At 43.8% G+C, this 26,801-nt stretch overlaps 1 protein-coding gene across 3 annotated transcripts in view; it reads left to right on the top strand.

Annotated features, from left to right (window-relative positions):
• Positions 1 to 25,774, top strand: part of IRAK2 (interleukin 1 receptor associated kinase 2) — a 62,682-nt gene extending 36,908 nt beyond the window's left edge. For 2 of the 3 annotated variants that reach the window (XM_072785153.1, XM_072785152.1), the window contains exons 7-13: positions 301 to 415; positions 2,811 to 2,920; positions 4,791 to 4,986; positions 7,974 to 8,036; positions 18,888 to 19,088; positions 22,966 to 23,257; positions 24,660 to 25,774. In XM_072785153.1, coding sequence (XP_072641254.1) covers positions 301 to 415; positions 2,811 to 2,920; positions 4,791 to 4,986; positions 7,974 to 8,036; positions 18,888 to 19,088; positions 22,966 to 23,257; positions 24,660 to 24,766 — 1,084 coding nt within the window. In that variant the 3' untranslated portion in view covers positions 24,767 to 25,774. The remainder of the gene's footprint in view (positions 1 to 300; positions 416 to 2,810; positions 2,921 to 4,790; positions 4,987 to 7,973; positions 8,037 to 18,887; positions 19,089 to 22,965; positions 23,258 to 24,659) is intronic. The other variant, XM_072785154.1, reaches the window with a different exon arrangement.
• The last annotated feature ends 1,027 nt before the right edge of the window (positions 25,775 to 26,801 follow it).

Here is a 26,801-nt window from a genome sequence, read left to right as displayed (position 1 = left end):
TTTAAAAAGCCTTTTTAAGTTTCCAGAAGATGGGATGGTTAAGGTATTATGTGCTGCAAGGCAGCGAGGCAGGATAAATTTGAGCTCCTTGACCTCAAGCTTACTGAAGGCAGGCAGCTTTCATCTCTCTACCCTGGGGCTGGGACCCTCAGGGGTCAGAGCATTTGGTACCTGGGAAGTCATTGATGGCCTCACTGGGGTAGAAGGTGTAGAAGAAAGGTGGAGAGGTGAGGAAGTGGAGCAGTCTTTGTTTATTCTTTCTGTCTGACTCCTCACCTCTTTACTCATACCTGATTTCAGATGCTGCCACCCCAACATCTTACCTCTGCTGGGCTTCTGCACTGGAAATCAGCTTTACATCTTGATCTACCCATACATGGCAAATGGTTCTTTACAGGACAGACTCCAGGATCAGGTAAGGGGCTGGTTCATGGTCAGAGATTAGGACCAGGTAACACGCAGTTAGGGACTCAAGGTTCAAGGACTTCCAGAAGGGAGAGGGGCTGTCCAGAGAGAAGTTAGGCTGGGATTGATAAGATCTGGCTAAACATCTTCAGATAAGAACCTATGAAAAATTATTTTTTTATTTTTTAAAGATTTTATTTTTTCATGATACACACACATAGAGAGAGAGAGAGAGATATTGAGAGAGAGAGGCAGAGTGACAGGCAGAGAGAGAAGCAGGCTCCATGCAGGGAGCTTGACATGGGACTTGATCCCGGGACTCCAGGATCACACCCCAGGCTGAAGGCAGGCGCTGAACCGCTGAGCCACCCAGGATGCCGCTGAAAAATTATTTGACAAGAGGCATCTCATTTAAGTCAAGAGCATGACAAAAGTATCTCATGACACTAATTTTATTTAACATTGTTCTGAGGGTGCTAGTCAATGCAATAGGACAAAAAAATAAGAGATAAAGAGTATGCAGAAGTGGAAGCAAATTCTTATTTGCTAAACATGCTATTCTATTATATATCTTTTTGCTTGTGTATTTATGGGCTATTTCTGGAAAGACACAAAAAACTGGTGCCTTGGCTGTCTCTGTGGAAGTGAATGAGGTAGCTGGAGCACGGGGCAGGAGAGAAACTTTTGCTATATACCCCCTCTTTGTACCTTTCACATATTATAGCATGTGAGTATCATACCTATTAAAATTACAGTTTTAAAAACAAACAAAGCTCCTTCCCCTCAAATAAGGGGAAACACTTATTCCACGAGACAATTACTGCTTCCATTAACAGAGACCAAAGCAGTTACTCATGGTATGATAATGATTGTTAGATTTGTTGCACTCTTGTGGTGTGTGAGACGCCATGATAAAAGCTTTACACATGAGGGATCCCTGGGTGGCGCAGCGGTTCGGCGCCTGCCTTTGGCCCAGGGCGCGATCCTGGAGATCCGGGATCGAATCCCACGTCGGGCTCCCGGTGCATGGAGCCTGCTTCTCCCTCTGCCTGTGTCTCTGCCTCTCTCTCTCTCTCTCTGTGTGTGTGACTATCATAAAAAAATAAAAATTAAAAAAAAAATTAAAAAAAAAAAAGCTTTACACATGAACCCTCAAGGCCTTGCTACAACTCAAGATGTATCCCCTGTTTTCTAAAAGAGGAGTCTCTGGCACAGAGAGGCAAAGTGACGTGCCCAAAGGAACACAGCTGACAAGTGTCAGGGCTGGAATTTAAACAGGGTTTCTGTGGCTCTAGATTTCAGAGTTTTGTTTTGTTTTGTTTTGTTTTATTAAAGATTTTTTGTTTATTCATGAGAGAGAGAGAGAGAGAGAGGCAGAGACATAGACAGAGGGAGAAGCAGACTCCCTGTGGGAGAAGCAGCCTTACGCGGGACTCAATCCCAGGACCCCGGGATCACGACCTGAGCCGAAGGCAGATGCTCAGCCACTGAGCCACTCAGCCATCCCTAGATTTCAGACTTTTTGAAAAGAAATCTGTTAGCAAAGCCAGTTCTTCAAGGATGTGGAATCTATGATGGGACTTGAAAAATAAGCTGTGACTGAGCCTGGAGTTTCAGTCTTAGGACAACAGTGGTGACACCGGGAGGATACTGGGGGGCTTTAGCTCACTCCACAATCCCCATCAGCCCCTGTGAAATCTCCCAAATACACATAAAATCGGCATAAGGTCCATGTGCTTGGTGTGCTAACACAAGATCCTTAGCTCTTCTCTCAGCTATCCCCTCCTAGAGGACCCAATTCTAGACGTGCCACTCTATAGACATGATAAAAATAGCTGCAGTTTACTGAGCACCCACTGTGTGGCAGGGACTATGCTAGGGGCATACCGTATACTCATATACTATATACTCCATACCATATTCTCCTGGAATCCTTAGAGCAATCCTAAAGAAGCACAGAGGGACACCTGGGTGGCTCAGCGGTTGAGCGTCTACCTTTGGCTCAGGGCGTGATCCAGGGTCTGGGGATCGAGTCCCACGTTAGGCTCCCTGCATGGAGCCTGCTTCTCCCTCTGCCCATGTCTCTCTCTCTCTCTCTCATGAATAAATAAATAAAATCTTAAAAAAAAATAAAGAAGCATAGAGATTAACATTTCCATTTTATAACTGAAGAAGAAACCAAGGCTCAGAGACGTTATGTATCTTTTTAAAGTCACGCAGCTAGTGCATGTGTGAGCTGGGATTTACAACTAGATCTTCTGAGGTCAAAAGTGGTGCCCTGCCAGCACACCATGCCGGCCGAGCCCTGTTGCAGAGGATGTGAAGGCTGGAGGAGAGACTGGAGCTCGTTGGGACTTTGAAAAGGCATAGGTGTGACTGTTTTTCCCTCTTTTCCTTTTACTTAGGATGGTTCGGAGCCCCTTCTCTGGCCCCAGCGTGCCAGCATCTGCTCCGGGCTGCTTCGTGCTGTGGAGCACCTGCATGGCTTGGGGATCATCCACGGCAATGTCAAGAGGTGAGGGGGGTAGGCTGTACCCTGCTGAGGACCTGTGCTTTAGGGCCAAGCCACACACATTCCTACACCCCTTCCTCTCCCTCTGTCTCTCTTCTCTTTGGATCTCTCTCCCCACCTCACCTGCCTTGAGGCTCTTCTTTCTTTCTCTTTTATTCTTGCAGAAATCAGTGTTTCTGCTGCCCTCACACATTGCCCACCTGTCACCAAGTGATTTCCCAGTGAGCACCCCACACTCTTGAGGTCTTTTACTCCCAACCCAGCAGCTGGTCTGGACCCAGTCCTTGAGCTTTGGGTTAAGCCCCCTAGGATTTTGAACTCCTTGCTCAGAGTCTTCTTGGAGACCCATCCCCTGCTTATGTATATGTATCTGTTGGCAAAAGTAACTTGTGTCAGGGAAGCTTCCTACAGGGTATGCGTGCAGCCCAGTGTCTCAGCACCATGCTCCCAAGAACAAGAGAGCCCTGTCTGCGGACTGGCAGCATGGGGAGAGATTCTAGAAGATATCAGAAAATCTGGCAAAACTGACATTGAAACCATAGAACTGTACTGCCTCAAAGTTCTCTTTTTGGCAAATGGAAGCCCTGTCCTCTTTGTTTCTCCCTGATTTTTGTTTGATTGCACAAACAATTGTAATTGTGAGAAAGGAAATGAAAGGGAGAGAGGTCATTCTGGCCCTGGTGCCCTGACTCATCACCTGGCCTCCATTTCTTCAATCCCTGCCTACACAGATGTCTTAGCCCTAAGGGAGCACTATTACCTGGTTACCAATTCATATTTTGTCTCTTCCCCCTTTATTTAAATAAGGCAAATATTTTCTCATGTTGCATGCCATTATTTTTAGTGACATTTTAGTTTTCCGTTGAAGGGACTGGCCCATAATTTAACCACTCCTAATAGTGGCTACTGGAATTGATGTCTATTTTTTTTAAGATTTTATTTAATTATTCATGAGAGATACACAGAGAGAGGCAGAGACATAGGCAGAGGGAGAAGCAGGTTCCCTGCAGGGGATGCGAGACTCAATCCCTTGGCCCCAGGATCACGACCTGAGCCAAGGGCAGATGCTCAACCACTGAGTCACCCAGATGTCCCAGTGTTTATTTTTTGTAAAAGATGTATTTCTCTATTTGAGGTGAGGAGGGGCAGAGGGTGAGGGAGAGAATCCCAAACCAACTCTGTACTGAGTGCAGAGCCTGACATGGGGCTTGATCCCAGGACCCTCATATCACAACCTGAGCCAAAACCAGGAGTCGAACGCTTAACCAATTGTACCAGCCAGGCGCCCCGATGTCTTTTTTAAACAACTATTTAGGGTCAATTGGGTTATTTTTACATATGTAACTTAGCTGTTTTCCTGTTTGTTGTTTGTTTTTTCCTTTGAAGTACTTTCTGAGAGTGTTTACTCCCACAGGTTAGATGCCAGAGGTCCAAGAATGTTTTTATTGCTCCTCCTATTCTCCATGATCTGGGCAGGACCAGTCACAAGGGATGGTGGCTTGGGTTAGTTGGGCCAGAGCTGGGGGTCAGAAGAGTTTTGGAAGGGACCACACCTGCATAGCCCATGGGCCTGGCAAGCTGAGGTTGCTGGGGGTTTGCCATCTGTGGGGGCCAGGAAGGCCGTACCCCAAATGCCATTCCTGGGGCAACACAACTCATCTTAGCTCCATCCTTATTTGCAGGTGGGAGTGGGTTCTCACTCCCTTCCCTTGTTAGAACTGGCTCAGAAAATCCAGACTGAAGGTCTAAAGTGACTCTGAACCTGCAGAGACAGATGCTGCTTATTGTGAATTCGTATTCTGAAAGGGTCTCCATGGCAACCTCTTCTTGTCCAGCTCAAAATAAGAAATCCTCTCTGCTTTCTTTTCCACAGCTCCAATGTTTTGCTTGACCAAAACTTCATCCCCAAGCTGGCTCATCCAATAGCTCACCTGTGTTCTGACAACAAAAGGTCAAAATACACCATGATGAAGACTCACCTTTTCCAGGCCTCAGCTGCATATCTGCCAGAAGATTTCATCAGAGTGGGGCAGCTGACAAAACGAGTGGACATCTTTAGTTGTGGAATAGTAAGAGCCTCCTTCTCTGCTTGGATGTGGGCCTCTACTGATTTGTCCGTCCCACAGTTTCTTTATAAGCAGAAGATAGAGAAGAGGCCCCTAGATATATTCTATCAAAGTATAGTAGGGAGACGTCTGGGTGGCTCAGTGGTTGAGCGCCTGCCTTTGTGTCAGGTCATGATCCCGGGGTCCTGGGATCGAGTCCTGCATCAGGCTCCCTTTTGGGAGCCTGCTTCTCCCTCTGCCTATGTCTCTGTCTCTCTCTGTGTGTCTCTCATGAATAAATAAATAATCTTAAAAAAAAAAAAAAGAAGTACAATAGGGGTTGGCAAACTATGGCCCAGGGCATATTTTCTACAGCCTATAACTAAGAATAGTTCTTATATTCATAAAAGGTTTAATAATACTTATAATAAAAGAAAAATATGTGCAGTGCTTGGGTGGCTCAGTAGATTAAGCATCTGACTTCGGCTCAGGTCATGATCTTGGGGGCCTGGGATTGAGCTTCATGTTGGGCTCCACACTCAGCAGGGGGTCTGCTTCTCCCTCTCCTGCCCCTCCCCGCTAGCACGTGTGCTCTCTCTCAAATAAATAAAATCTTCAAAAGAAGAATATGTGACAAAGACTTGGTTTGTGACCCACAAAGCCTAAAATATTTACTGTCTAGCCTGTAGAAAAGTTGGCCAACCCTTGAAGTATAGCTACCCATGAGTGTCCAGTTTCTAGTAGATTTCTTATTTCCCTGTTTCCCAGCCAGCCATCTAATTGTCTATCCAGTTGTCTGTTCCTCTTTGTCCATCCATCTCTGCAGTCATATATATTTTTTAAAGATTTTATTTACTTATTTGAAAGAGAGCAAGCGAGTGAGAGTAGGTATAAGCAGGAGGAGGGGGATCCCTGGGTGGCACAGCGGTTTGGCGCCTGCCTTTGGCCCAGGGCGTGATCCTGGAGACCCGGGATCAAATCCCACATCAGGCTCCCGGTGCATGGAGCCTGCTTCTCCCTCTGCCTGTGTCTCTGCCTCTCTCTCTCTCTCTGTGACTATCATAAATAAATAAAAATTAAAAAAAAAAAAAAAAAAAAAGCAGGAGGAGGGGCAGAGGGAGAGCACTATACCCTGCAAGTATCAAGATGATGATGATGATGACGATGATGATGATTGTGGTGGTGGTTAGTATTCCTAACTCCACACCTCACTCTTGATTTTTGTTTACCCCTATTTATTTATTTATGTTAGAGAGAGAGAGAGTGCGCTTGAGCACACAGAGGGAGGGGCAAGGGGAGAGGAAAGAATCTTTTATTAAAATATTTTATTTATTTATTCATGAGAGACGGGGGGGGGGGGGGGGGGCGGCGGCGGCGGGGGAGTGCAGAGACACAAGACACAGGCAGAGGGAGAAGCAGGCTCCTTGCAGGGAGCCAGATGCGGGACTTGATCCCAAATCCCGGATCGTGACCTGAGCCAAAGGCAGGCGCCCAACCATCGAGCCACCCAGGCATCCCATCCTTGACTTTTCAACTCAGCTCTTGATATAACAATTTTAAAAATTAATTTATTCATTTTATGTCCACTGGCTCCCTTCACTCTTTCTCATTTCCTCTTATTCATTTCCTCTTCTTCCCTCCCTTCCTGGCAGGAACTAGCTGGGAATCCCTTTTCAGTTTGCTCCCATCCACTTGCTATGGGGTGCCCTCTGCTGCCCCCTCCTGGCCACTGCCAGTGCCTGATGAACCCCAGAGGCTCTTCCTCTGGGGTGGAGGGAGGTGGGATTTCTTGGCAGTAAAGTGACTGTATTCTGACTTGCCTTCTGAGAGGTTGGGGGAGAGAGATTTGAAACTAAGGGTGGGGGACTCACCCCCTTATATTCATAGCCAGTAGACCACCATTTGCCAGGTAAGGATACAGGCTTAGATTTTAGGCACTTGCCTGAAGATCACATAAGTGATTAAGGGAGAGAGAATTTGAACCCAGGCAGGCGGGTCTGACTGTAGAGCTCTTAACTATTATGCTCTTATCTCTGCTGAGAATTTTTGTTCAAAGCAGGTTTCCCCTTTATTTAAAAAGACATATCATGGTTTGTCAATGTTGTGGTGTCTCACACTGGTGTAGAGCTATGCTCCTTCTATGATGGGTGAATTAATGAACAAATCATGTTAATAAAGGCCTAGGATGAAAAATGCTATAGATACTGCTGAGACTTTCTGTGTAGAATAGAATGTACATGAATTCCTCCTTTTCCTGAGATTGACGTAGCGATGTCTGCTTACTGTTTTTGGTGGGTTTCTAAATGAAATGATCTTTAATATATAGTGTGTATGTGGGGGGGGGGGTGCCTGGGTGGCTCAGATGGTTAAGTGTCTGCCCTCAGTTCAGGTGATGATCTCATGATCCTGAGATCAAACCCTGCATTGGGCTCCTAGCTCAGCCGGGAGTCTGCCTCTCCCTCTACCTCTGCCCCTTCCCTCTGCTTGTGCTCTCTCTGTCTCTCTCTCTCTCATGAATGAATAAATAAAATCTTAAAAAAATAAAATATAGTATATGTAGATATATGTGTATATAGAAAAATGTATATATGTATGTGTATGTATATATACACATTTATATATAGATATATGTGTATTTAAATATACAGATTTACTATGTACATATTTATATATATTTATATGTAAATATGTAATATAGATGTACATAGACATTTAAAACTGATGGTAATATGTACCCATCATAGAAGGAGCACATGTTTGGTTTCCATCCTCCCTGACTTGCTGTTCATTCAAACCTTCTGCTAGCAGCTGGGTGATGCGTTTAGTTGGAGGAGGTATTTAGTGATATTCTCACATTCCCAATTTTGGGCAAGTGTTTGTACAGTCAAATGGCAGAACCAGGGTTGGAGCTCAATCTTTGTTACTAAGAAGAATCATCGCTCTTGGCCAGAGTCTCCTGCCTGACCTTTTGCATGAGTATCTGAACCGTGCTAACTGCATGTTCTTTCCAGGTGCTAGCTGAGGTCCTCACTGGCATCCCTGCAATGGATAACAACCGAAGCCCTGTTTACCTGGTAAGGGAACCAGTCACTTCTGGCTCATGGCTACTGCTGGAAACGGGACAGGGAGGTGTCTGGAGGACAGGGATCTTCACTCTACCCATTTTACAGATGGTTATGAGGTCTCAGTCTAGGGTTTGATTTGCAAAGTAACCTTAACCTCTCCTCCCCTTATCAGCCAGCCAACAGTTACTTTTTAATGTTAAGAGAATTTAGAATGTTTAGGGGAAACCCATTTTTTCTCTTCTCTTTACATATCCTGCAATCAAATAGGATTTGTCTTCAAGTTGGTAAAAGTGGGCCCTCTTTTTTTTTTAAGATTTTATTTATTCATGAGAGACACACACACAGAGAGAGAGAGAGAGAGAGAGAGAGAGGCAGAGACACAGGCAGAGGGAGAAGCAGGCTCCATGCAGGGAGCCCAACGTGGGACTCGATTCCGGGACTCCAGGATCATGCTCTGGGCCGAAGGCAGGCGCTAAACTGCTGAGCCACCCAGGCATCCCCAAAAGTAGGCCCTCTTAAATGGGTTTCTATAATAAAAAAAGAAAGATTTTCATTTTGTAGGTTTAAAGATTTATCCCCCCCCCACACACACACATATAGTATCATTTCAAAAATATAACTGCCTTCTCCTTCTGCCCCTCCCACTGCTCCTCCTCTCTTGCTTACTCTCTTTCTCTCTCAAATAAATAACTAAAACCAAATAAATAACTAACTCAAATAAATAACTAAATAAAAGGGGAGGGCACGTGGGTGGCTCAGTTAAGCATCTGCCTTTGGCTCAGGTCATATCCCAGGATCAGCCCCATGTCAGGATTCCTGCTCAGCAGGGAGTCTGCTTCTCCCTCTGCCCTCCCGCCCCACCCCATTCGTTCTCTCTCTTGCTCACACTCTCTCTCCCTCAAATGAATAAATAAAATCTTTAAAAAATATGTACAGCAGAGCTAGACTCTGTATTTGGCACTTTACATATATTATCTTTCTAAGATATTACAAAATCCCCCTGAAATTGATAGGGTGGGATTTGAATCCACGTCTCCTGCAGAGTTCCAAATCCTGTGAAAGCTCTACTACTCTTCATCAGTTTGAGAGGAAGCATCTTTCCAGACTTGTGTTGAGGCCATTGGAACAACTGGCTTTTTTGTGACTGGGTCCCCAAAACATCCCCTGGCCCCTGGAGTGGGGAGTGAAGGCCTTCCCATACAGGGAAAGCCCCAGATATTACAAAGAGGTGGGTTTCAGCACCTCAGATGTAGTTTCAGGCAGTTTGAGGTGGTTTCTCCATCTGACAGTTTTCTTGAGGTGAATTCCCTGACAGTCCTCTGAGTCTCCCTGGATGAATGTCACATGAGAAGTCCTTTGAGATACTTATGTGAAATTTCCTAAAAGGCATTTTTGTTCATGGTTTCTGAAAATGCAGAGGAATGGGCTCCTGGTTGGCTCAGTCAGTGAAGTATGTGACTCTTGACCTTAGGATCATGAGTTCAAGCCCTATGTTGGGTGTACAGTTTACTTAAAAAAAATGTAGAGTATATAATTTTTTAAAAATCTTAATTAAGGGATCCCTGGGTAGCTCAGCAGTTTAGCACCTGCCTTTGGCCCAGGGCACAATCCTGGAGTCCCGGGATCGAGTCCCACATCAGGCTCCCAGCATGGAGCCTGCTTCTCCTTCCTTCTGTGTCTCTGCCTCTCTCTCTCTCTCTCTCTCTCTCTCTCTCTCTGTCTATCATAAATAAATAAATCTTAAAAAAAATCTTAATTAAAAAAATTAAGGTTGCACATGTAATTAAGATTCAAATCAGAGAGGAAAGCTGCTAACACCTAGTGTGGTCCAGGGAGAGAGGAAGCAGGCCTTTCCTCCACCTTCGGGGATCTTTTGTGGCCAGTGTTTCCTGAAGTCATTGGGTGGTTTCCATCAGAACTTTTCTTTAAAGATTTATTTATTTGTCAGAGAGAGAGAGAGAGAGAGTATAAGCAGGGGGAGAGGCAGAGGGAGAAGCGGACTCACTGCAGAGCAGGGAGCCCATTGTGGGGCTCTATCTCAGGACCCTGGGGATCGTGACCCAAGCCAAAGGCAGACACTTAACTGAGCCACCCAGATGCCCCTAATGTAGTAATTTCACTTGTACTTAGGAACACACACATACAAGGGTGGAAAGACAGATGGACACGGACATTCATTGTAGCGTTATTTATGTTAGTAAATAGCCGCAAACAAGTAAAATATCTGTCCGTTGGGAGGTGGTTAAGGAAATTACGGTATAATCACATACCATGGAAATTCCATAGTTTATAATGATTTATAAATAACTTCATAGGGACGCCTGGGTGGCTCAGTGGTTGAGCGTCTGCCTTTGGCTCAAGGCGTGATCCCAGGGTCCTGGGATGGAGTCCCACATCAGGCTCCCTGCATGGAGCCTGCTTCTCCCTCTGCCTGTGTCTCTGCCTCTCTCTCTCTGTGTTTCTCATGAATAAATAATTAAAATCTTTTAAAAAATAACTTCATGAACATAAGTTTATAAATGTTTATAAGAAATGAAGATGAGGGCAGCCCGGGTGGCTCAGCGGTTTAGCGCCGCCTTTGGCCCAGGGCGTGATCCCAGAGACCTGGGATCGGGTCCCACGTCGGGCTCTCTGCATGGAGCATGCTTCTCCTCTGCCTGTGTCTCTGCCTCTCTCTCTCTGTGTCTCTCATGAATAAATAAATAAAATCTTAAAAAAACAAAAAGAAATGAGGATGAAGTGTACAATGTGATCAATTTTGACCTATGTGTATATCTGTGAAATCATCACTGAGTCAATTTCATCACTGTGCCTACTACCCTAGAAGTTACCTCTTCTCCAGTGAGGTAGATGTGAGGAGAGTAATGTTTCATTGCAGGAATGTGCCACCATTTGTCCACTCACCTGCTAATGGACATTTGGTATATTTCCGGTTTTTGACCATTACATATATAGCTGCTAGGTACTTTTGTGTGTGGGTCTCACTGTGGACACGCGCAATTGTCTCTGTGGAGCTATAATTCATACTTGTGAGATGTAAAGAATGGTATGAATTTTGGAAAATGTGGACAGTTATGTAACCACCAACACCACAATCAAGATATGGAATATTTTCATCATTCCAGAAAATTCCCTTGGGCACTTTTTTAGTCAATTCCTTCTTCCCATTTCCTATTCTAATTTCTGGTCATATTGTTCTTTTTCGGAGTATCAGATAAATGGAGTCATGGAGTTTGTACCTGTTTGTTTCAGGCTTATTTCACATAGTGTGGTGCTTTTGAGATTCATCTTTGTTATTGTGTGCACTCATTGTTCACTCCTTTTATTGCTGAGGAGTATTTGTTGTATGTATATAAGACCACTAGACAAACAGTCCCTCAGTTGTTGGACATTTGGGATGCTTCCAGGTTTTGGCATTTCTGAATAAAGCTAACCTAAACACTCCTTTTTTAAAAAAAGATTTTATTTATTTATTTGATATAGAGAGTGAAAGTATTAGTGGGGAGGAGGATCAGATGGAGAAGGAGAAGCAGACTGCCCTGTTGAGCAGGGAGCCCAATGTGGGCCTTGATCCCAGGACCCTGGGATCATGACCTGAGCTGAAAGCAGACACTTAGCTGACTGAACCACCCAGGTGCCCCTAACATAAACATTCTTATAAAAAAAATGAGAAAAACATGTATGTTCTGATAGGGAACTATCTCCAAGTGAAAAAAGCAAGTTCAGAACAGCATACAGTTTAGTCCCATCTTTGGTAATAAATAGATGAATGATTAAAAAAAGTCCTATCTTATATTTTCTTGTTTATAAATTGGGGATAATTATAGTACTTATACGTAAGAGGGTTTAGTGAAGGTTAAGTAATATGTACCTAAGACAGTACCCAAAACAGTGACTAGAACATAGTAAGCACTATATGTGTTAGCTATGAATATTACTACTGTTGTTTTACTACCTCTTAAGTAGTTACTTGCCACTGTAATAATTATCATATGTAAATAAATATATAACCAAAATGATTATAGTTATAGACCTCTGTAGCAGAAGGCCTAGGTTAATATAATCCAAACCATTAGCAGACATTACCTTTGGAGAGTGAAAATAAGGAGATATTCTACACATTTGGTTCAGAAAACCCAACCACACTGGGTGGCGATGCCATGGCTCTCTCTTCCCCTTCCCTGGCCTCAGGTATGGCCAGTTCTTGAATGCCATTTTTGTTATGGACAATTTCAAACATGCACCAAAGTAAAGAGAAGAATGTAAGGAATCTCCATCCATCCATCCCATCAATTATCAGCATCATTCTTATTTCTTTTGGAACCAAAACACTTTTGTGTATGTGTATTTTAAAGCATATCCCAGATTTATGTTATTCCACTCATAATGTATAGTTTTCTTAATTCCTTAATATCATTTTATGTTCATTCCATGTGTAAATTTCCCAAGCTGTCTCAAAAATTGCCTTTTTTTTTTTTTTTCTTATTCATGAGAGACAGAGAGAGGGAGAGAGAGAGAGAGAGGCAGGGACACAGGCAGAGGGAGAAGCAGGCTCCATGCACCGGGAACCTGACGTGGGATTCGATCCCGGGGCTCCAGGATCATGCCCTGGGCCGAAGGCAGGTGGTAAACCGCTGAGCCATCCAGGGATCCCTTAATTGCTTTTTTTTTTTTTTAATTTTTATTTATTTATAGTCACAGAGAGAGAGAGAGAGAGAGAGGCAGAGACATAGGCAGAGGGAGAAGCAGAGTCCATGCACCGGGAGCCCGACGTGGGATTCGATCCCGGGTCTCCAGGATTGCGCCCTGGGCCAAAGGCAGGCGCCAAACCGCTGCACCACCCAGGGATCCCCCTCAATTGCTTTTTAAAGTTGGTTTGTTTGAAACTGATACAAACAAGGTCTATGTGTTACCTTTAATTATGTTTTTTTTTTTGAGATTTTATTTATTTATTCATGAGAGACACAGAGAGAGAGACAGAAACACAGGCAGAGGGAGAAGCAGGCTCCATGTGAGGAGCCTGATGTGGGACTTGATCCCAGGACCCTGGGACTATGACCTAAGCCAAAGGCAGATGCTCAACTACTGAGCTACCCAAGTGCCCCCTAATTATGTTTCTTATAAATATTTTTTTTAATTTTTATTTATTTTATGATAGTCACACAGAGAGAGAGAGAGAGGCAGAGACACAGGCAGAGGGAGAAGCAGGCTCCATGCATCGGGAGCCTGACGTGGGATTCAATCCCAGGTCTTCAGGATCGTGCCCTGGGCCAAAGGCAGGCGCCAAACCGCTGCGCCACCCAGGGATCCCCTTATAAATATTTTTTTAAAAATTTAAAAAGGGGTGCCTGTGTGGCAGAGTAGGTTAAGCATCTGACTTTTGGTTTTGGCTCAGGTCTCCATCTTGGGATGGTGGGATCAAGCCCCATGTTGGGCTCTGTGCTCTGCTTGGGATTTTCTCTCTCTCCCCCTCTGCCCCTCCTTTTTTCCCTCCCCTCAATAAGTAAATATATCTTTAAAAAATAATTATGTTTCTTGAAACTTCTTTTTTGAAGGTTTTTTTTTTGGGGGGGGTTAATTTAAGTATTCTCTACGCCCTATGTGGGGCCAGAACTCATGACCTCCAAGACCAAGAGTCACATGCTCTTCTGACTGAGGCAGCCAGACACCACTTGAAACTCTTCTGTTCTCTAACTGCACCCTCCTCTGCTTTTTCTTGCCATATATCATTGCATTTTTGCATAAAGTGAGTCATTGATGCTGTTAGTCTCTCATGTTCTAGGTTTTTATGTCTTTGTGGTTTTTTTTTTTTTTTTTCTTTCTTTAAGACTTTTAAAAGAATTACTTAGAGGGGCACTTTGATAGCTCAGTGACCTTTGGCTCAGGTCGTGATCCTGGTTCCGGGATTAAGTCCCACATCGGGCTCCCTGCATGGAGCCTGCTTCTCCCTCTGCCTGTGTCTCTGCCTCTCCCTGTGTCTCTCATGAATAAATAAATAAAATCTTAAAAAATATTTTAAGAGAGAGGGAGAGAGAGAGAAAGCGCACATGTGTGAGTTGGGGAAGGGGCAGAAGCAGAGAGAGAGAGAACATCTGAAGCAGACTCCATGCCAAACATGGAGCCCGGCTAGGAGCTCAATCTCATAACCCTGAAATCACGACCTGAGCCAAAACCAAGAGTCCAGACACTCAACTGACTGAGCTACTTAGCTCCCTTCCCTCCTTGTGGTGTTCTTTACTTGTTTCTCTAACCTCTTATCCTGAGGCTTGGTTAGATTCATGATCAGCACTACTTCCTGGATGGTGCTCAGTGCTTCCCGCTGCATTACATAATGAGGCACATAGTGGGTCCTCCTCTTTCTAGTGCTGTGGTTCATCAGTGGGTCCAGGTGGAGCTGCTGACTACCCCCATCACTCAGTTCCCCTATCATCCTACCTCTCTGAGTGTTCTTAGCATTTCTTGATGACTCTTGCCGGACAAGATCCATGATTCACTGGGAGAGTCAAATGGTGAGTCTCTGTTTCTATCATTCTTTCAGGGCAGCTGTTTTGAACAGTTTCTGATTCTGTTTCAAATTGTGGTAACCTCCATCTGGTATGAAAATAACACCCTTCTGGTATTTATTGGCTTAACAACTTTATTATTTTTTTAAAAAAATATTTTTTAAAGATTTTATTTACTTATTCATGAGAGACACAGAGAGAGGCAGAGAGAGAAGCAGGCTCCGTGCAGGGAACCTGATATGGGACTAGATCCTGGGACTCTGGGATCACACCTGAGCGGAAGGCAGACACTCAACTGCTGAGCCACCCAAGTGTCACATGGTTTAGCAACTTTAAACACCATGATACCATTTAAGAAGATAAGCATTTAAAAGGCAGAGCTCACATGAGAGAATTGTGCCAGAGGTTTTTAGTCTCCAGGTATTGAATTCCTCATGGTGTCAGGCATGTAGGTATTGCTGGATCCTCAGACAACCTATTTTCTGGATGAGGAAACTGAGGCAGAGTGGGGACTGTCTTTGTTTTGTTTTTGAAGCAAATATTACAGCCCATGCCTGATAATCTCTGATTATCTTTTTTTTTAGAATTATAAATGTATTTCCATGAAAATCTGTATTAAGCAGTAAAAAATTTAGTTTTATTTAATGAATCACTTCTATTAAAAATAATAAAATTACCTTAAAAAAGAAAAGATGAAACTTAGTCCAAAAGTAAGATGTACAATTCATGAAAACATTTGTGAGGCACTTACTATGTGTCAGACACTATTCTTGGAGTTGGGGATACAAAAGTGGGCAGGATGATGGGCTGGATGAAGTTTTTGCCCTCCTGGAACTTTCATTCTAGTGGAAAAGAGCAAACTATATTCGAGTAAATAAAAATATGTATAATTCCAGGCCAGTGATATGTGCTATTAAGAAATGTGAGGGGTACCTGGGTGGCTCAGTGGTTGAGCGTCTGCCTTCGGCTCAGGTCATGATCCCAGGGTCTTAGGATCGAGCCCCACATCTCTTCTCCTTCTCCCTCTGCCACTCCCCTTGCTTGTGCCTTCTCATTCTCACTCTCTCTCTTAAATAATAAATATATAAAATCTTAAAAGAATTGTGGGGACGCCTGGGTGGCTCAGTGGTTGAGTGTCTGCCTTGGGCTCAGGGCATGATTCCAGATCCCCGGACTGAGTCCCACATCAGGCTCTCTGCGAGGAGCCTGCTTCTCCTTCTGCCTGTGTTTCCGACTCTCTCTGTGTCTCGAATGAATGAATGAATGAATAAATATTTGTTTAAAAAAAAAGAAAAGAAATGTGAAATAAGGTTAGGGGGTAGAGTGAAGGAGCAGGGAGAAGAATATTTTAGATCAGGGAAGCCTTCCTGGAAAAGGTGGCATCTGAGCAGAGACCTGACTGAAGTGAATGACTAGGTGGTGAGACTAAAAGGAGGAGCATTCTAGGCAAGGGAAATAGCAAGTGCAAAGGCCCTGATGCAGGAGGTTAGGTGGTTCCGAGAACAGAAAGAAGCCACAGTAGCTAAGTACAGTGAGTCAGAGGGGGAGGTGAGGAGATGGGAAAGGCATCAGATGCCAGATTGTTACAAAATCTGGGGTTTCTTTCTTTTTTTTTTTTTTAAGATTTTTTTTATTCATGAGAGACACACAGAGAGAGGCAGAGACATAGGCGGAGGGAGACATGGGGAGCCTGATGCAGGACTCGATCCCAGGACCCTGGGATCAGGACCTGAGCCAAAGGCAGACACTCAACTACTGAGCCCCAAGGCATCCCAAAATCTGGGGTTTCTGGCGGCCATACTTAACAGATGGGAGAGCAGGAACTCCTGTTGTTAAAAACAGCACAAAAAACTTTTAATTTTAATTTTTCTAATTATAAATATAAAATAGTTTTGTAGAGGGATGCCTGGGTGGCTCAGCGGTTGAGTGTCTGCCTTTGACTTGGGGCCTGATCCCGGGGTCCAGGATCGAGTCCCTCAGTGGGTTCCTGCATGGATCCTGCTTCTCCCTCTGCCTGTGTCTTTGCCTCTCTCTCTGTGTGTCTCATGAATAAATAAATACAATCTAAAAAAAAAAAAAAGAGAGAGAGATAGGCTTGTAGAACAGTTAGTAAATACAGGAAGGTATAAAAAACAAAATAGAAATAATTCTTGGGGGGATCCCTGGGTGGCTCAGAGGTTTAGAGCCTGCCTTTGGCCCAGGGTGCAATCCTGGAGTCCTGGGATCGAGTCCCGTGTCGGGCTCCCGGCATGGAGCCTGCTTCTCCCTCTGCCTGTATCTCTGCCTCTCTCTCTCTCTCTCTCTCTGTCTATCATGAATAATAAATAAATAAATAAAATTAAAAAAAAAAAGAAATAATTCTTGGTAATTACCACTGTTAATATTTAGCAGCCTGCCCTCTGGCCTTTATGTATGTATTATATACATAGTTTATATTTTTTATATATTAAACTTTATATTATTTATAGCATGGGTTTCCATCCATTTTTACATTTTATATGATATGAAATATTGTACAGTATTTATAGTTCAGGGGCGCCTGGGTGGCTCAGTCAGTTAAGCATCTGCCTTCAGCTTGGGTTATGATCTCAGTTTCTTGGGATCAAGTCCCACATCAGGTTTCCTGCTCAGTAGAGAGCCTACTTCTCCCTCTCCTGCTGCTTCCCAGCTCATGCACTTTCTTTCTCTCTCAAATAAATAAATAAAATCTAAAAAAAAATAGTACACATAACATAGAGTATATAACATTGAAATATTTACGTAATTGTGTAACTATATAAAACACTATGTTCTGTGAAATATAAAAAATATGTATATATAACATTGTTTAAAGTATACATTATAAAAAATAAATATATGTAACAAATAGAATATACATAGAAAATTTATGTTTTATTATTTACACAAATATTTCAAATATAAATGTAAATGTTTCATATGTTAATATACAATAGATTAGTGCACTATATCAATCAATAGTATGCATAATTATATACATATTTCTTTATATTTAATGTATTTAATCCATGTATTTAATATATTTATAACTATTTATATATTTGCAAATATGTAAATATGTACTTATTATGAGGCATAATTTACACTATATAAATATGCTATATATTTGTGTAAAAATATATAGCATTTTTCTATTATATGTATAGTTCAAATTTCTGCTTTCTTTTTTTTTAGAAAGATTTTATTCATTTCTTTATTTTAGTGGGCAGGGGCAGAGAGAGAAGGAGAGAAAGAGTCTAAAGCAGACTCCCTGCTGAGCGTGGGTTTGGGTGTGGGGCTCAGTCCCACCACTGGAGATCATGACCTGAGCTGAAATCAACAGTTGAATGCTTAACCTACTGAGCCACCCAGGCACCCCTCCTACTTTCTATATAGTATAAAGTGTTATAAAACTTACATAAATACAAAATTAATAAAATATATGTGTACATAATATTTATATAGTAGATCTCCTATTAAATATACATGGGTTAGGGGCAGCTGGCTGGTTCAGTTGGAAGAGCATGCAACTCTTGATCTCTGGGTTATAACTTCCAGCCCCACCTTGGGTGTAGAAATTACTTAAATAAATAAAACTTAAAAAATAATGCTTCTCATATTTCAATGAATGAATGAATGAATGAATATAGATGGGTCAGAACCTATGTCCTAAAATGTGTATTTTATATCATAAAAGAGTACACCTGTAATTATTAATAAGGTTAAATTATTAATGTAAGTGCTCAGCATGTAGTAGTATATAGATGGTGGCTATTATTACTATTATTTTTTTTTAATTTTTATTTATTTATGATAGAGAGAGAGAGAGAGAGGCAGAGACACAGGCAGAGGGAGAAGCAGGCTCCATGCACCGGGAACCCGACGTGGGACTCGATCCTGGGCCTCCAGGATCGCGCTCTGGGCCAAAGGCAGGCGCTAAACCGCTGCGCCACCCAGGGATCCCTACTATTAATTATTATCACTAAGAGACTATTAAGTCTTTATTCTGTGTTGAGATCACACTTTATGCTTTAGATGCATTATATCTTTGAATCTTTGTGTTAGTCCTATGATCCCCATTTTCCTGATGGAGCTATTGAGGCCCACGTTAAGCCCCTGCCTTGGAGGAGAGTACTATGGAATGCCCTGTACTTGTAGGGGATTTAGCAATTCTCCAGTTCTGGCTTTTTAAAACTTGTTTCTTGGATCCTCGCTTTTCTTTCTTAAAACCTGTTTTCTGCAAAGTTTTGCAGGTCTGGTGCAGCAGCGGGGAGAGGTTGGGGGGACTGGTGGGGCACATGTGGTTGACTTCTACATCCCTGTAGCTCTCATGGGGGTGTTTATCCTATTCTTCCTACAGAAGGATTTACTCCTTGGTGAAATCCCCAGCAGCACCACCTCACTAGGCTGCAGGAAGACGGGTGTAGAAAAGGTGATGGCCAAGGAGATCTGCCGGAAGTACCTGGAGAAGAGAGCCGGGAGGCTGCTGGAGGACTGTGCAGAGACCTTGGCCCTGGCTGCCTGCCTCTGCCTGCGGAGGCGCAATGCCTGCTTGGCCGAGGTGAGCCTTACTCTCAACCTTTCCAACAGCTAATAAGCCCTGCCTGGGTAGGCCCGTCGGCCTCATGGTTCTGCTTTACTGAGGCCTGGGGTATGGCTCTGGATTGAGGCCTTTACCTAGACGTCATTTCATAAACAAGGGCTGTATTTGGTTGCAAGCAGTAGAATGTCTTGGAGCTCACAGGAGCAAACCAGGAAAGTAGGAGTGGATAAGCATAGTTCAGGAGCCTGAGGGAGTATGCTGCGGGCCCCAATGTAGGTGGGGCAGGATCCCAGGCTCAGATGTTAACAGAACTCTGCTTTCTCTGAATCTGCTTGATTGCGCTACTCTCTTGTCTGTAGACTCCCTTTTCTTTGCCTCTATCCTCTTGGTTAAGGGAGATGGCCGTGTGTATTGTTTGTTACAGTTCTGCTCCCACTGAGAGATCAAGACTCCAGGTCCCAATTCCAGTCTCTCAGTGAGAGAGCCAGTTTGGCCTACCTAGAGTCAGAAGTCTACCCATTGGCCAGTCAGACAAGGTGAGGGGAGTAGGGCCCAGTATATCAACCTAGTGGTCAAGGGGTCAGCCCCAGAAATGTGGAGGGGTTAAGTCCCAGAGGGAGGGAGCATCCTTAGCCTGTAGGCTAGGCAGATATGCCAGAAATCAGCCACATTAGGAGACAGAACATTTTCCTATGGATGTGATATATAGTGGTGGTTTCCATGGTAACAGGTGTAAATTTAGGGACCACTGCTAGATCTTTCTAAGGACCAAATAGCTACCTGAGAGGACTCTTTGACACCATCTAGTTGAGTGATTCTCAAATGGTATCTGGCATAGAGAGTCTCATTGAAGTTACCCCAAGAGTTGCTTTTGGCAGCAAGAGGGCTTGGGGAGCTGCAGGCCCCACCCATGACTACAACCAGATACCCCCTTTCACTTCACATAATTATACTGAGTTCTCAATATTTTATTTGACGGAAGGTTTAGTCGCTGAAAAAAACAAAGTCTTCAGACACCACTGCTGTAGCCCAAGCCTACCATTTTACAGATGGGGAAGTAAAGGTCCAGAGAGGAGAAGCTGCGGACACAGAGCAAGTTTCTGTCTGAGCTCTCTGGATGCCTGCTCCATTCCTTGTTTACTGTCTTGCACCATGACATGGCAGGAGTTAGAGACTGGAGACCCGAATCATTGTTCTTCACCTGGGCTGTTTCCCAAGTGCCTGAGTGGCACAGCATTTCGTCAGTCAGTGCTTGTGTCTTGGGCCCCAGGGTGTGTGTGTGTGTGTGTGTGTGTGTGTGTGTAAATCAGTGAACAAGGCAGGCCCAGTTCCACTTTCCTGGAGCTCTCAGACAATGCATGGTAATTGTGTGAAGAGCATTGGGATACCTTGTGATGGGACCCCACCCAGGAGGACTTCCCCTGAGGAAGTGATGTGTAGGCAGACAAAGAACAGTACAAGCAGACAGAACAGTTCATGCAAATGGCCTGAGGTGAGAGAAAGCTGGCTTGGTCAAGGGTCTGGAAGGTCAGAGTGGCTAGAACAAAAAGTACATAGGGAAAAGTGGCTTGTGGTGGGACTGCTGAGGAAGGAGGAGCCCCATAATTGAGGGCTTTGCAGGCACAATTGGGATTTTAAGGAAGACACTAGGGGTTTGAAGCAGGGGCAAGGGATCCCTGGGTGGCGCAGCGGTTTGGCGCCTGCCTTTGGCCCAGGGCGCGATCCTGAAGACCCGGGATCGAATCCCACGTCAGGCTCCCGGTGCATGGAGCCTGCTTCTCCCTCTGCCTGTGTCTCTGCCTCTCTCTCTCTCTCTCTGTGTGACTATTATAAATAAATAAAAATTAAAAAAAAAAAAATGAAGCAGGGGCAAGACATAATCAGATTTATGTTCTGAAAATCAGATCTGTCTCCCTGAACCACTTATTCTTTCATCCAGGCTTTCATCTCTTCATTTATTTTATTCTTTTGTTCATTGTATCAGTTAAAGGACACTTGAAGAAGCTGCTATAATGAGGAGACTCCAAAATAAAGTCGTTTAAATGAGGTAGAAGTTTATTTTCTTTAGTTTAACCCCTTGAATGCAGTGATTTCAGAGCTCCCTTTGTATTGTTGTTCTGCTATCCTTACTGTGTGGCTTCCAACTCAGAGTCCAAGATGGCTGCTCTAGCTCAGGCCATCACATCTGCATTCCAGCCACTGAAAGGAGATTAAGGGAAAGAGGAGAACACACTCTCTACCTTTTAAAGGTGACTTGGAAATGCACACATCACTTTTTTCTCACTCTCCATAGGCTGTAACCTAGTGACATGGCCACACCTAGCTACAAGGGAATGTAGTTTTTAGCTTGACAAACATTTATTGGGCACATACTGTGAAGATTTGTCTCAAGAGGTGACATTTGACCTGGACCTTGAAGGATGAGGAGGTATGGGGAATAAAGGAGATAGGGCATTTGAGGTATACAAAGAGGAATGAGAAATGATCCTTGCCCTCAGTATTTCATAAACAAACTAGGAAGATGAGAGGTCATCTGCATCATGGACGTGAAGACAGGTAAGCCTGGGGTCAGTGGTCAGCTCTGCTACTTACTGGCTGAGGCAAGTAATTTAACTTCTCTGATTTTTAATCAGTGCTTTGTAAATTGCAAAGGCACTGAGCAAGTGAGATATGTCATTGTTATTAAGGGTACGTAAGTATGCCCTGCGTGTGTGTATGTGTGTGTGTAAAGAAGAAACATTCCTTCCCTGCCTCCTGATTTTCTAACCTCCCTAATTAGAAACGCCCTCAAGGACAAGTAATATCTATATTACTTAGGGCATTTACAGTTCAAAGTGATAGAACTCAGGTCAAATTCTTAGTCATGCACACGGAGCAAGGGAGATTGGGAGGAAGTATATGAATGAGGGAATGAAAGAATGAATTTATTGACTCACATAACCAGACAGCAGACAGGACAGGCATTGCTAGGCCAGCTAAACCCAGGGCTTCTTCCATCTGTGTCTTTGTGTCTGTGTGCCACCTCTCCATCTCTTACCTCTGCTTTATTCTTTGTGTGTGTGTGTGTGGGGGGGGTCTTCATTATTTCTTATTATGAAAGGGTTTTCTTTGTGGGTGGAGAGTCTGGGTCTACCAGCAGAAAGGAATTGGGAGTCCTTCCTCAGTAGGCTTTAGGTAGAAAAAAGTCCCACAGAAGGATTCTGATTGGCCAGCTTGGGTCATGTGCTCAAACCTGGCCAATTAACATGTCAGAGGAATGTGATACAGTGACTGATCAGCCTTGGTCATGTGCTCTCATCAATGGCTAGGGTGGATGGGGGCAAGTTCAGCTCTGTTCATAGGGCTTTCACTCTTCTTCCAGACAAAGCAAAAAGAATCAATATTTGATTCTTCATTATTTTTCCTGAGGCTTGGGATACCTGTAAGATTCTTGATTTCAGAAAGAGTGCTTTTTTTCCCCTTCTTTTAAGTAGGCTCCATGCCCAACAGAGAGCCCAACATGGAGCTTGAACTCACAATCCTGAGATCAAGACCTAAGCTGAGATCAAATGTCCAACACTTAACTGACTGAGCCATCCAGGCATCCTAATTTTAGAAAGAATCTTCCTTCCTTCCTTCCTTCCTTCCTTCCTTCCTTCCTTCCTTCCTCCCTCCCTCCCTCCCTTCCTTTTTTAATATTTTATTTATTTATTTGACAGAGAGAGGGAGCGAGAGCACAAGCAGTGGGAAGGGCATAGGGAGAGGGAGAAGCAGACTCCCCGTCGAGCAGAGAGAGGCCAAGTCAGGGCTCGATCCCAGGACTCTGAGATCAAGACCTGAGCCAAAGGCAGACACTTAACTGACTGAGCCACCCAAGCATCCCTCAGAAAGAATTCTTGTCTCTGCTTTCACCAAGGTGTGTGGTTCTGTGGCTGCTGTGGAAGAGCGGCTCAGAGGTCAGGAGACGTTGCTTCCTTCGAGTGGGCTTTCTGAGGGCACAAGCTCTTCCTCCAACACCCCAGAAGAAACAGATGATGTGGACAATTCCAGCCTTGATGCCTCCTACTCCATGAGGGTAGCACCCGGGGCTGGAGCCGCTGCCTCATTCCTGCCCACAGAGGATGGAGAAGGCAGGCTGCAGGTCTGTGGGGGAATGCAGGCCGATTCCTCCTCTGTGGCCTGCGCAGGTCCGGAGCCTCCCCAGGATGGTAAGTGTATGGAGATCTGAGTGCTTATGCAAGCTCATTCATGTGTCTCTAACTCAGCCCATCATTTTATTCCTTCTGTTGCTCTCATTTATGTATTCTTTGATTATTCAGCCATTCATCTACCAGCAGACTGTGCAAAAAGAAGCCTCAGAAGGGGGTCACCCTTGATACCTCCCTCTCTCTCTGGCCCCTTATGTCCAGTCCACCACCTAGTCTTATTCCCTGGCCTACATATCTCTCAGCTCCATCTGCTTCTCTGCATTGCCTCAAACACCACCCCCACCCCCCGCCCCTTGGCTTAGCTTCTGTCCTCTTGCTGGATGACCACACAGCCTTCCTGTGTCCGTCTGTCCTCCTGATCCATTCTGTCTCCTTACCGTAGACTTTCTGCAGGGACCAGCCAGATTGGGTTTTATTTATGTTATTTTGTTTTGTTTTCTTAGTGGTTTTTATTTTTATTTTTTAATTTTAATTTTTAAAAAGATTTTATTTATTCATGAGAGACGCAGAGAGAGAGGCAGAGACACAGGCAGAAGGAGAAGGAGGCTCCAAGCAGGGAGCCTATTATGGGACTCGATCCCAGGACCCCGGGATCATGCCCTGGGCTGAAGGCGGCACTAAACTGCTGAGCCACCCGGGCTGCCCCTTCACAGTGGTTTTTTTTTTTTTTTTTTTTTAATGTCTTTTTTAAAATATTTTTATTTATTTATGACAGATACAGAGAGAGAGAGAGGCAGAGACACAGGCAGAGGGAGAAGCAGGCTCCATGCACCGGGAGCCCGATGTGGGACTCGATCCCGGGTCTCCAGGATCACGCCCTGGGGCAAAGGCAGGCGCCAAACCGCTGCGCCACCCAGGGATCCCCACAGTGGTTTTTAAAAATAACTCATGCCACCCCTTGTTTAAAGCCCTTGTGTGGCTCCTATCGTGCTTTGGGACCAAGTCAATACCCTTCCTATCTCTGTCTCTCCTATCCAAATATCGCAGGCTTCCTTCTGAAATAAAAATTTAGGAGGCCTTTCCAGTGCAGTGTCCCTCTCCCCTAGTAAATGTGGCTTAATGAATGTCCCAGGCTCTACCACTCCCATTGCTCCTCCTCCCACTGGGAGGAGAGAGGAGGGAAAAGAGAGAGAGGGTGTAAGTGTTCACCCCAACCTCTCCCATCCATGGAAGGAGCATGGAAGCCCTCTCCGTCCTGAGAAGTGGGGCCAGGTGTTGGGACTTCACTGCAAAGGCAAAAATAATGAAAACGCTCATTACGCTCAGGGCCTGATTCATAAACCTGATTTAAGTGAGAAACTGACCAAGTCTGACTTTCTAAGAATTGTAATAATAGTAACTATTTCCAGATGCCTTTTGTTCAAGTTCTTTCTCTAAACTTTCTGTTGAACATCAACTACAGAGACTTCGTGGAAAATCGAAATCAATGAGGCCAAAAGGAAACTGATGGAGAATATCCTGTACTACAAAGAAGGGAAACTGGACAGCATTGAGCTTCTTGGCCCCTGATGGCTAGCGTACAGCTTGTCCTCAATTGGAAAGACGAACACCAAATCAAGAAGAAGATCTGAGGCAGAATCATCATCTCCCAGGAAACACCAAATATCAGCTTTCCTGGGCCGGGGAGAGAAGCTTCCATCCTACCAGCATGAGTGAAGGGACCTCAGCTTTTCAAGACACAAAAATCCATGAAGTCATCATCCTTCCTGGGATTTGTCAATCAGAGCTGGTTATCAGGAGACCAAAGCGGAAACCCTGGTCCATGGGCCCAGGATGTGGGCGATTTTGTGGTTTTGGGGTGTGTGTGGTAATATTGTTAGCCAGCTCACACCTCTCAAGATCTAAGGGAGGATGGTCAGTTGTACTTTCCAAAGTTAAATCTCTCTGGGTCATATTTGCCAACGACCATCTGCAAAACTCCACGGCCCAGGTATTGAGTATTACGAATGCCAGACACCTAGCAAAGGGCTCTTCAGGGTTTCCACTTTCTCCAACAGATATCTTGTAACCCACAGATATTTATTTTTATTTTTTTATTTTTTTTTCCCACAGATATTTATTTAATGCCTACTCAGCACCTTTATCCTCCCACCCCACAAATGCTAATATTTTTAGTGGAGCTTTTATTTTGAGAGCATGTATTATTTATGGGTGAATGAAGAATCAAGAGAGCTAGTTTCATGTCTAGTTCTGTTGCTATTTAAATAGATTATTTAATTTCTGAAACCTTTGTTTCCTTATAAGGAACACCTGTTCATTTTCCTTGTTGGGAGGAACAGGTGAGACGTGGCTACAGAAGTACTTTGTAAATATACTTGTCCTTTTTTATAAAATAAAAAGATGTTAAACACATATTTCTGCCACCTAAGGTTTATGCATTGGGTATTTTTCTGCAAAGTTATGTTGCAAATCTTTTTGTGAAACAAATGATATTTTAAATTCAATGCATCCTGTTTTAAATAATTCTGTAGTGTTTTTTTTTTTTTTTGTAAAATAAAAATACATTAGTAAAGTCAACAGATATCTTGTAATTAGTTTTGTGTCCAGATAAATTTGTTTGGAGAAAGTGCTCTGTACCTATGATAAGGGCATATTATCGTAGAGTGCCTAAGAGTTGAGTGCTGGTTATAAATGCTGGTGTTAGTAGCTGTGTGATCTTGGGTCAAGTCAGGGAGTTACTCTGAGCCTCTGTTTCTTCATCCATGCAATGGGAAGAATAAAAAGTATCTGTTTCATGGATTTGTCAGAGCAAGGGGAAAAATCCTGCCTCATGAAAGCATTCAGTAGTCCCCAAACAAGGTCAGCTTTGTAGTGATGTGTAACAGCTGGGTGGGCTCCAGTCCCAGTGGACAGTAGTCTCTACTGACAACCCTGTTTTAAGCTCTGGTGGCTGTGAGGGTTCAACTAGAATGTGTGTTTCAGGACCTGGCATGCGGTAAGCACCTTACAATTATGAGTAGGTTGCTTTCAGGGCTGTTTTGAGCAATACAGGGCTAGTGCCAGTAGGATACTGGTTATCTAGACATACCTGCATTTCCAGAGTAGAGCTTCAAACATTTGTGGAAAAGTCAATGAACCACTTCTGACAACCTACAGACCTTTCCCCCTTTACAGCAAGCTGTCAGTATGTACATATACATTTCTGTATATGGATTCCAGGGGCTCATGGGCACCATGATGCCTTTCTATCAATCCTTAGGGGGAAGGCCTGACTTTTTTTTTTTTAAGTTAATAAATGCACATGACCAAAAAATCCAGTAGTACAAGCAATTGCGTGGTGGAAAGACTTTCCACTGGGATTTTTTTTTTTTTTTTGGTCTCACTTCTGCCCACAGGCAGCCACTGTTACTAGTTTGAGGGTATGCTTTTCAAGATGATGAAAATTTTATCTTTTCTGCTTAATTTCATTAACCATTGGATTTTCATTAGAAAGTTTTCATTAGAAAATCAAAACCTCGAGTTAGATTGAGCTGGAATTTCTGGCTTCCGTGTGGATATGTTTTGTCACATCCTTCTTGGCCATTCTTCCTGAATAGTACTTTTG

Source organism: Canis lupus, chromosome 19 (assembly GCF_048164855.1).
Source record: "Canis lupus baileyi chromosome 19, mCanLup2.hap1, whole genome shotgun sequence".
In the NCBI taxonomy this organism is placed as follows: domain Eukaryota; kingdom Metazoa; phylum Chordata; class Mammalia; order Carnivora; family Canidae; genus Canis; species Canis lupus.
The sequence above is the reverse complement of the archived record's forward strand: the minus strand, read 5'-3'. Positions and strand labels throughout refer to the sequence as shown.